The sequence below is a fragment of the Theropithecus gelada genome, chromosome 14, assembly GCF_003255815.1.
Source record: "Theropithecus gelada isolate Dixy chromosome 14, Tgel_1.0, whole genome shotgun sequence".
Classification (NCBI taxonomy): domain Eukaryota; kingdom Metazoa; phylum Chordata; class Mammalia; order Primates; family Cercopithecidae; genus Theropithecus; species Theropithecus gelada.
The window spans coordinates 68,481,585-68,499,845 of NC_037682.1; the positions used below are offsets into that span (position 1 = coordinate 68,481,585).

General features: G+C 36.4%; 1 protein-coding gene across 5 annotated transcripts in view; it reads left to right on the forward strand.

The window, feature by feature from the left end:
- Window positions 1–18,261, forward strand: part of EMSY (EMSY, BRCA2 interacting transcriptional repressor) — a 105,219-nt gene that overhangs the window by 73,785 nt on the left and 13,173 nt on the right. For 3 of the 5 annotated variants that reach the window (XM_025357886.1, XM_025357887.1, XM_025357889.1), the window contains 6 exons: window positions 1,719–1,855; window positions 5,024–5,197; window positions 6,854–7,052; window positions 14,498–14,662; window positions 16,397–16,552; window positions 18,198–18,239. In XM_025357886.1, coding sequence (XP_025213671.1) covers window positions 1,719–1,855; window positions 5,024–5,197; window positions 6,854–7,052; window positions 14,498–14,662; window positions 16,397–16,552; window positions 18,198–18,239 — 873 coding nt within the window. The remainder of the gene's footprint in view (window positions 1–1,718; window positions 1,856–5,023; window positions 5,198–6,853; window positions 7,053–14,497; window positions 14,663–16,396; window positions 16,553–18,197; window positions 18,240–18,261) is intronic. The other 2 variants (XM_025357888.1, XM_025357890.1) reach the window with 1 other exon arrangement.

Here is an 18,261-nt window from a genome sequence, read left to right on the forward strand (position 1 = left end):
AGATTAAGGGGCTTTCATCTTGTTGAGAGGTATAGGGAGTTAAGATGGGGAAATAGGCCAAGCCTGCTGGCTCATGCCTGTAATTCCAACAATTTGGGAGGCTGAAACAGGAGGATCACTTGAGGCCAGGAGTTCAAGACCAACCTGGGCAATGTAGTAAGACCCCATCTCTACCAAAAAATACAGAAATTAGCCAGGCATGATGGCACATACCTGAAGTCCTAGGTACCTAAGAGGCGGAGATGGGAGGATTGTGTGAGCCCGAGAGTTGAAGCCTGCAGTAGATATGATCATGCCACTGCACTCCAGCCTGGGTAACAGAGTGAGACCCCGTCTCTCTTAAAAAAAAAAAAAAAAAGAGTCCAGGCACAGTGGCTCACACCTATGGTCCCAACACTTTGTGAAGCTGAGGCAGGAGGATCACTTGAGCCTAAGAGTTTGAGATCAGCCAGGGCAACATAGTGAGACCACGTCTCTACAAAAAATCAAAGAGTAAGGTGGGAGGACCACCTGAGCTCGGAAGGTCAAGGCTGCAATGAGCTGTGGTTGCTTCATTCAACTCCCGTCTGGGTGACAGAGCAAGACCTTGCCTTAAAAAAATAAAAATAAAAATAAAATTTTTTGAAAAAGAGAAGACGACAAGGAATAAATCAAAGATTTGCACCAGAATTTACATCTGAAGGTTGGAAGGTAGATTTGATAGGTAGAAGAGAAGCCAATTATGGAAGGATGTGTGGGAGAGGGCAAAGTAATAATATGTTTGGATCAGTAGGTATAGACCTATTAGATAGATTTTAATAATTGACAATATAAGTTTATATATGTAAATTAGAGTTTTATCCTCACACTCTGCAGAGTGCTGCAGATTACAGAAGCATACAGTGAATCTGTGACTTGTTTTGTATATCGTTTACTTTGTCTTTTTTGTTTGTTTGTTTTGAGATTGAGTCTCACTCTGTAGCCCAGGATGGAGTGCAGTGGCACGATCTGGGCTCACTGCAACCTCCACCTCCCAGGTTCAAGCAATTCTTCTGCCTCAGCCTTCCAAGTAGCTGGGATTACAGGTGCCCACCACCACCCCCAGCTAGTTTTTTATTTTTATTTTTAGTAGAGACAGAGTTTCACCAGGTTGGACAGGCTGATCTTGAACTCCTGACCTCTGGTGATCCGCCCATCTCGGCCTCTCAAAGTGCTGGCATTATGAGCGTGAGCCAACCATGCCTGGCCTACTTTGTCTTTTTTAATCACAGAAAAATAATGGCTTATTTCTTTTCATAAATTTTTTCTAGAACCTAGTATTATGTAAATTTAAGTATTTACTTCATGTTCTTTTTTGAAGGGTTTTCCCATCACTTCAGTCACAGATATAATACTGGGTCTGGGGGAAATATATGTCATAGAATAGAGATTCTGATTTGTTTCTTTTAACTAGTCAAAGAATATTGATGGTGAAACTGATGTTTTTTGATTCTGAGTTTTGTGTATAGGTTCTCAGATTCTAAAAAGATGACTGCTTTAAGAGTCAATTCTTAATATTCTTTCATTCTGGTATGACTTATAACTTACTATTCCAAGCCTTCATTTTCATCGTCATGACAGCTTTCATGTCATCTAGGAATGACATTTACTATATGTACTAATTGTGTATAATATAAATAGAAATAACCAAGTGTCTCTAGTCCTTAACTCAGGCCTCCTTTTCTTCCCCCTTTTCTAAGGAACAACTACCAAAATCACTACAATCCCAATGACTTCCAAGCCCAATGTGATTGTTGTGCAAAAGACTACAGGAAAAGGAACGACCATTCAAGGCCTCCCGGGCAAAAATGTTGTCACAACGTTGCTAAATGCTGGAGTAAGTAAGAGCTTCAACTGCAGATTTAGCAATTCACAGAGGGTTTAAAGACCAGCTATATAAATATTTGCACAAGGACTTGAGAACCCCGCAATAGCCAGAATGGCTTGATTTACTACTGCTGTGATATAATAACTGTTAAAGCACCACCAACTGATACCATTTTTCACAGTAATTTCTAAAGCATGTTGCTCATACTTGCTGATAGCTAAGTTGCTTGTGACCATGATTTAGATGCTTAGCTTTGTCCAAAAAGAGAATTCCATTGGCTTAACTGTAGGGGGATTTCTGTTGGAGCACTGTTTTATTCCAGCTTATGGTCAATAGATACTGACCTAGTATTTGGCTTAGGGTGGGCAAAGAGAAATATGTGGGATTAAGACTAATTGGTAGGAATTTGTTACTTTCATTTTTTTTTTTTTTTCATTTTTACCTCTTTGAGCTATTAAAAAATGAAATCAGGCTGGATGTGGTGGCACATGCCTGTAATCCCAGCTGGTTGGGAGGCTGAGGTGGGAGAATCGCTTTCGCCCAGGAATTGAAGACCAGCCTTGGCAACAAAGCAAGACCCCCACCTCTACAAAAATTTATTTAAAAAATTAACCAGGTGTAGTAGCATGCACCTGTAGTCCCAGCTACTTGGGAGGCTAAGGTAGGAGGATCACTTGAGCCCAGGAGTTTGAGGCTGCTATGAGCCATGATCATGCCACTGCACTCCAGACTGGGCAACAGAATGAGACCTTGCCTCAAAAAAAAAAAAAAAAAAAAAATCAAAGAAATAACAGATTTATTTATAGTTCTGAAGGCAGTTGGTAGAAGGTTTGGAGTTTGACAAACCAGGGCTTTGTTTCTTTATATTGTAGTTGTTTGACCTTGGGTGACATGTTCAACCTCTCTCATTCTTAATTTCCTCATTTGTACATTGGGGTTGATGATATTTACCAAGGAGGTTGTTTAGTAACTGGTAGCTATTGTGAAAGTGCTTAGAATAGGGCCTGGCACATAAGACATCCTCAATCATTGATTTTCTTCTTCTTCTTGTTATTCTTGGTACTTAACTGTTTTGGCTTGTTAGTGTCCCTACCTTGTCTGACTTCACTAGAACATGGAATGCTATACTTCACTTAAGTAGATCTCATAAAAGCTTCATTGGTAGGGGTCCAGCATTAGATTTTTTCAATGTGTGGGAAAACAGATTGTTCCTAGCCTGAATTTACATAGTAAGCCAAAAGTAAAGCAGGATTAGAATTCAGTTTTTCAGAACCCTTTGTAATGTGGTTTGCAGTTTCAAAGAACTTGATATGTAAGAGGGGCTGCTTTGTATTCTAGGCCCTGTGGTCACAAAGATCTGAGAGTCATGTATGATTCATAGCTGTTAGATATCTCTGATAACAACTGTTTGACACAGGCAGTGCTAGTGAAACAAGCAAATCAACATATAAGACCATTTTCTGGGCTGGGTGTGGAGGCTTATGCCTGTAATTCCAGCAATTTGGGAGGCCAAGGCAGGTGGATCACTTGAGCCCAGGAGTTTGAGACCAGCCTGAGCAACATGGTGAAACCCCATCTTTACAAAATTACAAAAATTAGCATGGAGGTGCATGCCTGTTATCCCAGCTACTTGGGAGGCTGAGGTGAAGGATCACTTGAGCCCGGGAGGCAGAGGTTGCAGTGAGCCAAGATCTTGCCACTGTACTTCAGCCTGGGTGACAGAGCAAGACTCTGCCCCTGCCACCCCTGCCAAAGACCAAATAGGCACATTCACCTCTACTCACCACTTGCTCACCTGTGCATGCCCACAACACACATCAGAAGAGCTTTTTTGAAAAACAGGCCGCTAGTTGGTTTTGTTTGGCTTGAATGGCTCATCATACTCGGACAGGGTCCATTGAGCTATTTAATAGATAGGTATGCTCACTTGCAAACTAGTGGCTCTTGGCAAATGAACTAGAGCTCTTTCCAGAGATGGCGCTGTGAAGAGTATGCATGTGTTGAAATAAGTAATAACACCATTGGCAGATGCTTCATGTTTCCCTTAAATAATTACAACAGATAGTTAAACTTGTGATTTTTGTAATTATATTTAGCTCTAATTCACAGTGATTGCTTTTTAGCCAGCTCACCTGGGTGCTTTGTGTTTACTGGCTGCTAAGTTTAGATAGGCACATATTTAGATGATGCTGGCTAAAAATTAAGGAAAACTGATGAGGTGCACATTCTCAGATCTTTTCATTTCCATCTTAAGTTTATGGATTTTAATTTTAAAAATTTTAATAATTTAGTAAAGTCCCTGTATTTGAACTTAATTTAGTTAAGTTCATGTAAAAAGATGTTGATTTCATGAGTGACCAGAAAATGGTACTTAAGAATAAAGTAGATGAAAGCATAGAAAATGATGAAAAGTTAATGGATATAAGCTATCTAGTTAATAGACTAAAAGGATATTAGTAATATATGAATAGTAAAACATAGGAAGCACTGAGTTTTCCCATCTTTTTTTCCTACATATAACCTTATATATTATTAACAATATATAACATTCTTTCCTCATGGCATATGTTCATCAAATTTTTCCAATATATAACCTTAGAAAGAATGTTAATACTTCTGCTGATTTTGCTTGCCCATAGTTTTTCATGTAGACATTCTAATATATATCCTTATAATTTCATATATGTAGAACTTAGGGGATTTATTTTATGTGTGTACATTTAGCTACTGGTATATTGCACAGTAATTTTCTAATTACACAAATATTTATTTCAAATATATTAGAAAATAAATATGTATTTGGGGGATAAGACTTATAATCCCAATTCTTAGAGACAAGCATTAACAGTGTACTATACCTTCTTCTAGAATTTTCTGACTATTATTTGTATTCCATGAATGGGACAGTGTAATAAGTACTTTTGCATGTGGTAATTTTTAAAAATTCACTCATCAGAGAATAATTAATTCCTTCTTTGGGTAGAAAGTTGGTCAGATGACTTTCTAGATCATTTCGACCAAGTCTAGGATTTTTGATTTCCTGGAAACGTTATACTTTGTTTCATAATCTATAGCCCCTTTTTCATCATCCTGGTAAAACCTTACTGATTTTTCAGTGAGAGGACTTATCATTTATATGCATATAAATCTCTTATGTAATCATTGACTTCAATTTAGGGAGAAAAGACTATTCAGACAGTGCCAACAGGAGCAAAGCCAGCTATCCTCACTGCTACAAGACCCATCACCAAAATGATTGTAACGCAGCCAAAAGGAATAGGTTCCACAGTTCAACCAGCAGCTAAAATCATCCCAACAAAAATTGTTTATGGGCAGCAAGGGAAAACACAGGTATGCTGTAAGATATGATGATTTTTCTTGGCTCTTAAATATTTTCAATTCCTAAAATTCCTGGGTAGAAATTTGAAGGAAAAGATCAGCAATCTTTAAGAAATCAGATTGTTAAAAGTTACGTTTGAATGTGTTAATTATTCACGTATCGTCAAAACTTCATTTATCTTTTCAGTACTTTCTTTAAGATATCTAAATGTTTATGTCGTGCTATCAGCAAAGATTATGGAGAAATAATTACCTGGGAATACAATTTGCTGAAGGTGTATTTTGTGATTTGAGGGGGGTGGTTGAGGGAGGATCATAGTCATTCAGAATCACTCAAAGAAAAATATTTACTTTTTATAAGCTACCATGGCCTTCAAAAGCATTTTATTTACTTATAAAATTAGCTTTGCTTGACCCCTTGAACAATAGATAAGCTAGAGATGTATTTATTTTTCAACGAATAGAAGATAAGGGAACTTTTCTGAAAATTTGCCTTGGAATTTGAGGCTCAGGATCTAATCATATGTTGCTAGGCTACTGTTTATTTTGTAGGTATTTTGCTTTTCTGAGAATATCGAGGGAAGCAGTATTAGTTTTGGTTGAGAAATGCCATCCTAGAATTTGTATAAGAGGTATGAATTTACCTATAAACTACTAATTTACTTTTAGAATCTGTTTCCTCAGAATTATAGCCAAATACTTTACATATCTTAAATATATATATATAAGCTTTTGTGACAAGTCCAAATTGCCTATGGAGTTCAATTGTAATAATTTCATTTGCTTCATCATCTAGAGTATGATATAAACCATGTTTTCCTTCTTAACTCTTGGAAATGGGTAACTTAATAGAGTCTGAGAAATTTTAGAATCTTATATATGGTAGAAACAAAAATAATTGTGATGAGTTAATAGTTTTTATTCCGTAGCTCCAATTGAAGTTAACTCCTGGAGTTCAGATTTTGAAGTAGAATGGCCCAGTTTGAAAATTTTCTCCCATTTCACTTGTTTCAGTGTTTTTTACTTTTACCAGGAGTTGATCTAACACATGTTCCATGTTGCTTCTGATAGTTGTCAAATCAGTATTCATCTGGGGTTTCTTCAAAGATTAGTTTAGGTCCCAAGCAAGTTTTACTTTTTGCAGGTGTGTCAATTAGGAATTTGATTTAGTTTCTAATGAAGAAAAAAGAAATAAAAAAAAACTTGAAGAACACTGGCTCAAATAGATTAGGGTTTTATTTTTATTATATTAATAAAAGTTCAGAGGGAGGAAGTCCTGGACTGATATTGCAGCACAAACATTCCACTGGGAATCTAGACTCCTTGTGTCTTTTTGTTCTGCCATCCTCAGCTTGTGGATATCATTTTACTATATAGTCTACAGATTTTAAAATGACTTCTGAAGTCATAGGAAAACAGGCACAAAGGTTCTTGTCAGAATTATGGCTATTGCAGTCTGGCATGTACCACTTTAAAACACTGTATATGGCTTACACTGTAATTTGTCTGTAGATTGAATTACTCTTTGATGAACAATACTGTGCCTAAAAAGCATAATTTACAGAATATTTTCCATACCAGGAAAATATCAGTTTATGACCTAGAAGTTTAGCATTTTTAAATCGTGTTCTAAAATTTTATCTCAGTATATTTCTGCTTTTCTCCTAGGTTCTTATTAAACCCAAACCAGTGACTTTTCAAGCGACAGTCGTTAGTGAACAAACAAGACAACTAGTAACAGAAACATTACAGCAAGCATCCAGGGTAGCAGAGGCTGGTAATTCATCTATTCAGGAAGGAAAAGAAGAACCACAGAATTATACAGATAGTAGTTCCTCTTCTACAGAGTCCTCCCAGAGTTCCCAAGGTAAGATCTATTTTACTTCTGATTTATATAAGTACTACTGACATAGTGCCTGAGTTCTAAAATAGAGGTTTTAGAGGTTGCTTCTACGCATTTCACAACAAATTTGTATGCTCTGTCGATTCTTTTGGCTTTATTTTTGTTGTTGTTGTTTGATGTTAAATCGGTGAGCTGAAATTTTATTTTTGGTAAAGGTTACCATTCTTTCCTGCATGGAATGTGTTCATCAAATAATTAACTTTAGATGATGAATCTTGTCAGGTAGGTAATATTAAACTGGATAGAGTTATGATTCCCAGACGGTAATTTTCATATTCTTCCTCTCTGGTTTGGGTAAGTAGGAGAAAAAGCATGCAAAGAAGTGAATATATATTTTGAAATGGTTGTTGCTATACCCTGAGAAAGAATCAAGGTGGTCAGAGGTAGACTGTAAATGGGCTGTAAGTAGGGTGACTATACATTCCTATTTGCATGAGACAAGTCCTAGTTTATGTTGTTCTGGCACAATTATTAAAGTACTCCCTTTCACTCTGAAAAGTATCCCAGATAATCATATGGTTGTCCTAATTATACGGAAGGAACTATGAAGCTAGATTCTACAGCAGGAAACTCTTTGTCCTCAGTGCTGTTTGAATTATGTTACTTTTCTAGGAAATCTCTTGAAGTAAGCTCATGATCATAAGCTTTGAGACCTTCTACAAATCTAGTACTCATGTCTCTCAGTTATCTTAATTGTTCTTATTGTTGGGTGATACATTTATGTTTGTGCTTATGTACTCTGATGCATCTAAGCAAAGCTGTTTATCTTCCCTTGTTCTTTCCACACTCTCTCCATTCCCTCTCTCTGCCTCCCCATTATTCTCTCTGGAGTGCTTTCTTAGCAACTTCACTTTTCTTATACACAGTCTTCAGATTGTGCAAACACTAGTATTTTAACTCTTTGGTGGAGTCTTCCCAGATTAGTTTTACATGGTTCACATTGCTGATTAGTCCATTAATTCAATTTGACAATTATTGATTAGTTTATACTACATACTAAGCATTATGCTAGACCCTACAGAGGAGTACAATATAGTTCTTGCCCTCTAGGAGTATAAAATCTAGATCTAGAATAGAGGATTTAAAAAATACACATACAGCTCTAGTATAAGAATTTTATTAGTAACAAATAAAAAAATGCCAAAGACTGAAAGTTGACACTCCAGTGAGGAGAGGACAGGATAAGAAAGCATTCAAAATGTTCTTTGAAAATTCATCAATTAAAAATAAATGAAAATGTTGATTTTAACAAACATAATATTGCCCTCATTATAGAGAGTGGATAGTTTCCTTCAGCATATTATCAGTGATAGTAATATTTTCTGAATCTGTTTGCTAAGATGGACTTTATCATTCTGTATTGACTATGAGTCAATTATCTGCTGGTTACACTTCATTGATACTTATTCTCCAATCATTTCTTTTGGTATGCAGTTTCTTGAGCAATACTGGCCTTTTTTGCACTCAAGATATATTTTCAAAGAGGGCAGATAAAATGTTTGGTATGAGTTGGTGCAAAAAGGGGACATGAACAATAGAAGTTTGTATATACATAATCCCAGGTTATCCTTTGAAATTGTTAGTCCTTTCCTAAGAGATCTGTGAACCAATTAGTACTTCCCAAACATGCTATTTCATTAGTTGAATCTTTAGGGTTTTTTTTTTTTTTTTTTTTTTTTTTTTGAGATGGAGTTTCACTCTTGTTGCCCAGACTAGAGTGCAGTGGTGCGATCTCAGCTCACTGGAACCTCCGTCTCCTGGGTTCAAGCGGTTCTCCTGCCTCAGCCTCCTGAGTAGCCGGTATTACAGGCACGTGCCACCATGCCTAGCTGATTTTTTGTATTTTTAGTAGCAATGGGGTTTCATCATGTTGGCCAGGCTGGTCTTGAACTCCTGACCTCAAGTAATCCACCCACCTTGGCCTCCCAAAGTGCTGGGATTATAGGCGTGAGCCACTGTGCCCGACCGAATCTTCAGTTTTTATTCTAAGAATGGGACATAAGTTTGTGTCTTCTGTTTTTATTTCTTCTATTAGGTTGGTGCAAAAGCAGTTGCCATTACTTTTAATGGCAAAACTGCAATTACTTTTGCACCAACCTAATATATCTTTCATTGTATATTACTTTTTAAAATATTCTATAACAGAAAGTTTCACAATTTAGAATAGGCATAGTTGACTGTAAAGCAGATTTTTATAATCTGTTTTCCCCTCCCCTTATCGCCTTGTATAGCTGCTTACTACATTCTTACAAAGACTAGGTCTGGGAATATATATGCTTTGATTTAAAGAGAAAGGGATTAAGATGTTGGTTAGTCTCAGGTCATGCTGATTTTCAAAGTATGTGAGAATATTCCTACTTATTAGGAATGTAAGTACTATATAGCAGTTTATTTTTCTGTTACATTGTTGCTTTTGTAGTTTTTAGCCACTTTTTTCTTTTTAAAGTGACCTTTTCTTTTGATATAATTTCAAAATTACAGAACAGTTGCAAGAATAGTAAAAAGAACTCCTGTGTATACTCTTTACCTAGACTCACTACTTATTTACATTTTGCCACATTTACTTTGTTGTTGATTCTCTGCCCTCCTTCTGCTGTGTGTGTGTATATTTTTAAAATTTCTTAACCATGTGAGAGTAAGTTGAGCTATCATGTTTCTTATATTTACTTAAATTTGTAGGCCTATATTTCTTAAGGATTCTTCTTTTTATGACTAAGATACAATTATCAAAGTCAAGAAATTTAATGTTATAGTAATATTATCTAATTTACAATCCATATTCAAATATTGTTAATTAGCTAATAATATTCTTTATGGTTTTCACCTGTACTCAATAAAATTCAGGTAGATACACTGCATTTAGCTGCATTTAACTGTCATGGTTTTTTAATTCTCTTTAACCTGGAATAGGTCCTCAGCCTTTCTTTGTATTTCTTGACTTTGCTATTTGAAGAGTGTAGATCAGTTACTTTGTAGAATATTCTTCAGTTTGGTTTTGTCTGATGTTTCCTCATGATTAGATTCATCGGGAATTCCACAGATAGGATGTTATATCCTCAGTTTTATCAGGAGAAACATGATGCCAGCTTGTCCCAGCATAGATGACGTTCACACTGATCACTTGGTTAAGATGATGTCGTCTGGTTTTCTCCACTATGAAGTTAACATGTTTCCCTTTGAGATTAATAGTAATTTGTAGGAAGGTCCATGATATAAATATCGTGTTCCTCATCAAACACTTATCCAGTAGTTTTAGCATCCGTAGATGATTTTCCTAAGTTCATTATTCTTTGCACATTTAATAGTTGGCATTCTACTCTAAGGAAAAATCAATCTTTTCTTGACTTCAGGTCCTTTTTCTGGTGACTTCTGCTACACAAGTCCTGGAATAAGGACAACGTATGCCAAGAGAATGCCTTGATTCCACTTGTGGTTTCTGAACTTCACCTACTGTCCTCCACCCCGAAGGAAGAGAAATTTTTATTCCTCAACTGTCTCCTTATAGGCTAGAATATCATCACCCTATTTTGAGACTTTCCTTGATCACCCTGCGAGGATTCATTCTTCTATGTTAAGCTTCCAATATTGCTTTGTGCATCAGCTCTTTTAACATTGACCATTTCATTTTGTATGTTTTGTTTGTTTGTGTATTATAATTGTTTTCTTTTCAAGTAAGCTACTAGCTTCTCAAGCCTAAGGATCATATTCATCTTCATACATATCTGGTATTTATCAAAGAGTTCAGTTAGGACTGAGAAGATACTCAGTAAAAATTTCACCGAATGAAAAAGTAGCAGAGCATCTACCATAATAATTGTGGCATTGGGTTAAGCTGCACTTTATAAACTCATTTTTGTTGCCTGAGTCCAAATTTTTTTTTCTGGAGCTCCCCCTAACCTTGTGAGTGGGCCTGTTAAGTAGTAAGTAGTATACACCTAGATATGGATAGATAACTAGGTGACCAAACCTAATGGATTAAGGCCATCCTTGCCTTGGTCACTTACTGAAGATCAGATCATGCGTCATATTGTTCCTGTGCTTTTTTTCCTAAATAGGCTTTTTCCCCTTTCTCATTTGGGAATGGGGTAGCCTAGAACGTATTTGGGAATGTGTTCCAGATTTTTTTTAAACAAGTATTAAAGATTATTTATATTATACTTTGTTTCCAAAAGGTTTTAAGGTGGATTAAAATACAAGATTATATTAAGTGAAGTGGAAGAAAATGAGACAAAACCAAGGGCAGAGATTTATGATGGAATAAGGCATGAGTTAAGTATAAAAATGTATCTTGTAAAGACGTTGCTTTGAGTAAGTCATAAGTCAGTTTCTAGAATGATTTCTTTCTTAAGTTTCATGATCTCAGTAGGTCAAGGTGAGGGTGGGGAATAAATCTAGGTTGAGCAGAAACATACTTATTGCAGAACTTTTCAGAGCAATTATATGCTAATATGTATATGAAAGATGAAGAGTGGAAGATACAATATAAAATTTTCCCCAACTTTTTTGACCATGGAACCCTTTTTTGCAGAACATCTTGAGGAACAAATGTTCTCTGGAACATTTTGGGCCTTGCTGTCTAGGCAGTTAAATACTGTGAAGTCCTTGAGCTTTATGACAGTGCTTCAGAGGGAAGGTATATATTACATCGTAAAAGGGATATAGATATCTTAGGTTTAATTTAGAAGCAATGATTTAGGTGTGTAAGGTATTTGGAATCACTTTGTATGAGCAATAGTTGGTGGAAACAGGATATTTATCATGAAGAAGAGAAGATGGGGATGGGTTGGATTGGTGGGAACATAGGAGCTTTTGTCAGTTATCTTCAGGATTGTGATGTGGAAGAAGGAAAAGAATTGGTCTTTGTGGATACAGGAACAGACAATAGAAGTGCTAAGTAGAAGTCACAACAAGACCTGTTTCTACTCAATATGAAAAAACTTTCTGATTGTCATAACTGTGCAGAGTTGTAAGGAAACTGTCTTAGAAAGTAGTGAGTACTTTGGTGCTAGAGTTCTCAGACCCATGGGAACACTGTGAAGATTTTAGTATAAGATTGATGGCAGCATTAGACAAACTTTAAGATCACTTCTAATGGAGAAGTCTTAAGATTCTATGAAAGCATGATATAGGCCATTTATAATAGAGACATAGGAGATATTCTTCCACAGAGATGTCTGAGTCTGCCTTTGAGTATAATGCTAAAGTGTATATCTCTAGTATCTAATATGTAGTAGGTATCCAATAAATACTTGTTCAGTTCAGAAAGACATCTGAGGGACAGAAGGCTACCATCTGCAAGAGACGCAGGAAGTCTAGATGAGTGCACACTGCATAAGCACGTGTTACTGGTGAGATCAAGCCCCTGATTTCCTAGTCATTGCATTCCATGACTTGATAGACAGTAGATTCATTTAGGTCTAAGCATAAGCCAAAAGTAGGAGAGAGAATCATTTAAAGACGGGTTTTCAAGTAGGTTCACACACTCATCTTGTGTCACAGGGTTGCTACAGTGATACTTATGATGGTCAGCTGCTCTTTCTAAGTATAGACAGAGATGTAGCAATCTCTCTAGTACCTACAAGGTGATGTTGTTTGGGATAATGGTCTTTGATAGATGCTCTCCTATGGAAATTTGTTTTCCCTTTTTCCTATCTCTTTCTACCTTATTTCTATAAACACAATCCCTGCCTTTTTGTGGATATTCAGTGTGTCTTGTAGGGTTGGGTTGCAAAGTCATTCTTTGCCTATATCATTATGAAATTTTCTTAAGTTTGAGAGCTTAAGTTATATAAAAGGAATGATTTCATAATGTAATCAATTCTCTTAAGTTTAAATTCTACATATCTACTTAAAATGAATAAATAAAAGCTGCTCTGTGCTTCACATGGCATTTGATATTGCAGGATAGCGTCCAGTCTTCTGTATTTTTGGGGAAGTTTAATGGAAAATTATTTGTCTTTAGTGTGGCGTATATTCTACCTGGAGTTTTGGGGAGAAAAATGTAGTTTGTTCATGGTAATTAAAAATTCTAGGTCTATTGTATATTGATTTTGTTTTTTTCAGGAAGGCTGTTTTGTTGGAAGAGTTGTTCCCCTTGCCCCAACATTTTTCAACAACTTTGTGGCTTTAAAAAATATAAGGTTCATAGAGGGTTAAATGTTTATTATATTTATTCTTGTTTTGGGAGCTACTTGAATTCTTTTCATTCTTCTGTGATGCTTTCACTGACCATCCCAATTCAAAGCAGCCTCTTACTTTCTATTTGTCTTGTTTGCCTAATCGTTTGATATTTGCCCGAAGCTACAAAGCCATATATCTTTATTTGATGTTTCCTCCATTATAATCTGAATTTAGAAGAAGGAATCATGCCTTTATATCCTCCACAATTTCCTCTATGGTGTCTTGGACAAAGGAGTTTAGGAAGTTCGTAATAGTCTAGTCTAACTTGCTTATTTTATAGGTGGAAAACTGAAAAAATAACTTGTTGCTTGATTTGATGCACATGTAGTATTTATATGTGTACCTGTATAGCATGAATATAATAAGCCTTGGATTAGAGCTATAACTTATTTTGAAACTAACAAACGGTCTTAGAATTGAGAACTTACAAGCTACAAAGAAACAATAATAACATTTCTACTGGCCTTCATAGTTTATAAAGCTCATTTCCATGTATCATTTCATTGCATACTCAGAAATCCTATGAGGAAGAGAGGTAACTTTATTCCCATTTTAGAAATAGTGAAACTAAGACCCAAAGAATCAACTTGCTAATAATTGATATAGTTGGGGCTATAACCCACGACTTTGAGCTCCAGATGTTACACTTGTCCTGTTGTATCATGCTGGTTCTAGGTCATCTGTCTTTTCTTGCTGGCAGTGAACAGGATTTCCTTCAGTAATTCAGCCATCCAGTAAGTGTTGACAGAATGCTCAGGCTGTAATACAACACATATTTTCAGGTGCATTGGAGAAAGTAAGACTCCTACAGCATTTTGTTCTTACTGTACACAAACACGCACTCACCTACACATATGCATACCTATTTATAATAGCAATTATCACATTGAATTGTAATTTGTCTTTTTACATGTCTGTCTCCCCAACCAGACTATGTGCTTCTTGAGCATCCTCTGATTATTCTGTGAGCTCCTTTATATCTTCAATGCCATATCTAGATTCTGGCACATAAGTGTCCAGTTTGTGGAATCAATGAATGAGTGAATGAATGAGTGAATTCAGAAGTGAAAGACATTATGCCCTCTAGGGGCTTATAGTCTTCTTGGGGAGATAAAGCATGTAATTTACAATAAATAGAAAGATAAACAAACAGACAAAAAAAAATTGTTTTTTTTTTTAAGAGAAACTTTGTTTATAGGGTTTGTTTTTTTTTAACTAATATAAAACAGATTCCCAGCCTGTAGTTCATGTAATTGCTTCCCGGCGTCAGGATTGGTCAGAACATGAGATTGCAATGGAGACTAGCCCTACCATAATTTATCAGGATGTATCCAGTGAATCACAATCAGCTACTTCAACAATCAAAGCTCTGTTAGAACTCCAACAGACAACAGGTATGAATTCACATGCTCAACTGAATGAAGCATGTTTTCTCTAGAGACGGGTTGTGCTAAAATACTACCACTGTTATGATTATTACTATTATTTATTATTATTATTATTATTGCTATTATTTGAGCACATTTCCCCCCTCTGGACTTGTCTATAATCATTGGTACAGTCTGGTTTACTTGTTCAATAAGATGTGCACAGGAATATTGAAGTACAAATGGACTATCTATAGAAAGGAGAAAAAAAATTGACAGCTCTGTCTTCTTTGTCTCTTGCTTAAAATGGAGAGTCCTATTATTTCTTAGCACTAGAAAGGAGTAGTTCTATCACTTCTAAGCACAAGGCTAGATACAGTACAGTTGCCACTTGCATTTAAGAGTAGCAGGAGGCAGATTGAAGGGCTTTGCCATCCTCCTTGATATTGGTAAAGCACAAAACACCTTTAGTGGCCCTTGCTAACATTCTGATTTGTTTTAATTTTATCTTCAGACTTATTTCTTTGAATAGTATAGGTTAGCCACTTGAGCTGTCATGCCAAGTTGTCCTCATATAACAAGATCCTATCAGTATTTCTAATTACTAAATATCTTTGATAAACTCTAGAACAAACCTGTGGAAGTTGTACTGACTTTTCTACTATAATAGGTCAAAGATTTTCAGAGTATTTAAATGACCTTAGCAATTATGTCATCCAACTCTTTCATTTTATGGATAACTAAACTGAGATCTAGAGAGGTTATCCAGCTGATTAGTGGCAGAGTGAGACTCATCTTTTGGTTCCTAGTTCAATGTCCTCTCTACTCGTAGGGTGACTTTTGTATTTTTGTTGTTGTTGTTTTACTTATTTTGTTTAATTGTTTCGATTTTTGTCAGGTTATGTACTCAGTGGGTGTGAACATTCAGTGGACTTAGTTACTGGTTACCGTTTATTGTAACTTCCACCTTGTTTGATCCAAAGATTACTAGCATTTAATGTAAGTCTTTGGTTCATCCTGTCAGTGTTATTTTTGACCTTAGGGATTTCTTCAGTTCTTTGTCGTTGACATACTCAGCCATTTCTGTTAATGCCTTATAGAGGTGGGGACTTTGAACACATAGATTTTGTAGAAAAGTTGATAACAAGGTATATAGAAAGTGAATCTATTCATGGAAATCATTCTGATTCCAGACTGTTGTATCAGACATTTTTGTAGAAACAGAGAAGCCATTTTTTTCTAACCATGAAAATTTGTATTCTTTAGGAGTTGTTGAAGATATTGTAACATTCATTTGGAGATATCTTGAATTTTTAATAGCGCAAATTAAACTGGTCATTGTGTTGTGCTATTCTGGGTAGATATGTCCTAGAGCAAATCATATTATGTACTGCTTATTCACCCTTTGTTTTTAGGTTGATGAACTCAAGGCCACAGGGAATACCTTGAGGAAGGGTATAGGAAATACCTTAAGGAGTATGTACAAGAGAAAAATTCAGTTGTTTGGCTTAGAGATAAAAAAGAGATGATTTTTGTGTTATTGTATGTGAATCCTTCTTACTAGGCTGCTGAGTATGGTTATGCAAGTTGTGCACTAAACAGCCATACATAGCAATCTGCTTTTTTCTTTTCAATTCACTGTCTACTTAGTCACTGCAAGTGTGGCACCCCAGAGGTCTGGTTCATTATTCCTGTGGACAACTCTGGTTTTGGTACTTGTTTGTAATAAAAGTTAACTTTTCCCCTGACTTTTTTATGCAGTAAAGGAAAAATTGGAATCTAAACCAAGACAACCCACTATTGACCTGAGTCAAATGGCAGTGCCTATTCAGATGACCCAGGAAAAGAGACATTCTCCTGAGAGTCCATCAATTGCTGTGGTAGAGTCAGAACTAGTAGCTGAATACATCACTACTGGTAGGTGTCCTCTTAAAACATAGTATTAAGGTAGGAGAACTACCTTTCTGGATTTCATGGGATGATTGTTTGGGGGAGAATATATTCTTTATATTTTTAGCTTTTTTCCTGTTTGTTTTCAGAGCAAATTCACAACATCCTTGGGATTTACCCTGTTTTTAATGACTAGGAAAAAAAATAGGATGTTACAAAGTTTGTAGGTAATATAAAACTATAAGTCAGCCATAAATAACAACTGTGAATATACAGCAACAGTTGTAGGGAGACGATAAAGTATCTTTTGTCTAAGAATGAGTTTTGCTTTTTGTTTGTTTGTTTGTTTGTTTGTTTTTTGAGACAAGGTCTAACTCCCATCGCTCAGGCTGGAGTGCAGTGGCGCAGTCATGACTCACTGCAGCCTCAACTTCCTGGGCTCAGGTGATCCTCCTGCCTCAGCCTCCTGAGTAGCTGGGACTACAGGTGTGTGCCACTATGCCTGGCTAATTTTTTGTATTTTTAGTAGAGATGGAGTCTTGCCACGTTGCCTGGGCTGGTCTTGAATTCCTGGACTCAAGGGATCCGTCCACCTTGGCCTCCCAAAGTGCTAGAATTACAGGCATGAGCCACTGCGCCTGGCCTCGAATAAGTATTTTTATGCATCTAGATTTTTTAGTTTTGTGGGAAGGTGAGTCAAGGGGGAAAGAAGAAGTAAAATCCAGTCCTTTTAATATTTTTCAAAAAGTAGAAAACCTTAGCCAGGTGTGGTGACTCACGCCTGTAATCCCAGCATTTTGGGAGGCCTATGCAGGCAGATTGCTTGAGGTCAGGAGTTTGAGACTAGCCTGGCCAACATAGCGAAACCCCGTCTCTACTAAAACTACAAAAATGAGCTGGGCGTGGTGGCGCTCGCCTGTAGTCCCAGCTGCTCGGGAGGCTGAGGCACGAGAATCCCTTGAATCCAGGAGGCGGAGGTTGCAGTGAGCTGAGACTGTGCCACTGCACTCCAGCCTGGGTGTCAGAGGGAGACTCTGTCTCAAAATAAAAACAAAAACTAGCCAAAAAACCCTTAAATCCATGTAAATACTTACAAGTTCTGGTGGAAAGCAGATTAGGTATTTGTTTAAAATGTGGTCTGGCAGAAAAACACTGAGATTTTTAGATGGCATATATAGAGAAATAAAACAAGATATATTATTTCTGTCCTATTCTGATTAGACCACACCTGGAATACTGCTTTCTCTTTTGAACACTTTATTACCTTGAAATTTGAAATAGTTCAGGGAGTAGTAATGTGAATAATTAAAGGGTTTAAGAGAGATGACTTATGAGGCAATATGTAGAGGACTCCTATCTTAAGTTTTCTTTAGCAGTGATTAAAGGAGAACATAAAGTTACAGATATTTGAAGGACATAAATACCAAAAAGAAAAGGAATTCTTTGGCATCATTTTAGGAGATAATATTATTAAGACTAATGGATTAAAATTGCCAAAGGGGAAAATCCAGGTAAGATATGGAAAGCCATCTAGAGTTATTTAGCAGAAAGCTAATTAAAGCAGAGGCCAGTATTCTGGGGAACTTAATGTTAACCTCTGGGGGTAGACTAGATTATTGCATGGTGAACGGATGAAAAGACCTATGATTTCTTCCCTTACTTATCCTTTCAGAACGCACTGATGAGGGGACAGAGGTTGCTTTTCCCCTTCTAGGTAAGTGGTGTGCATCCATTTG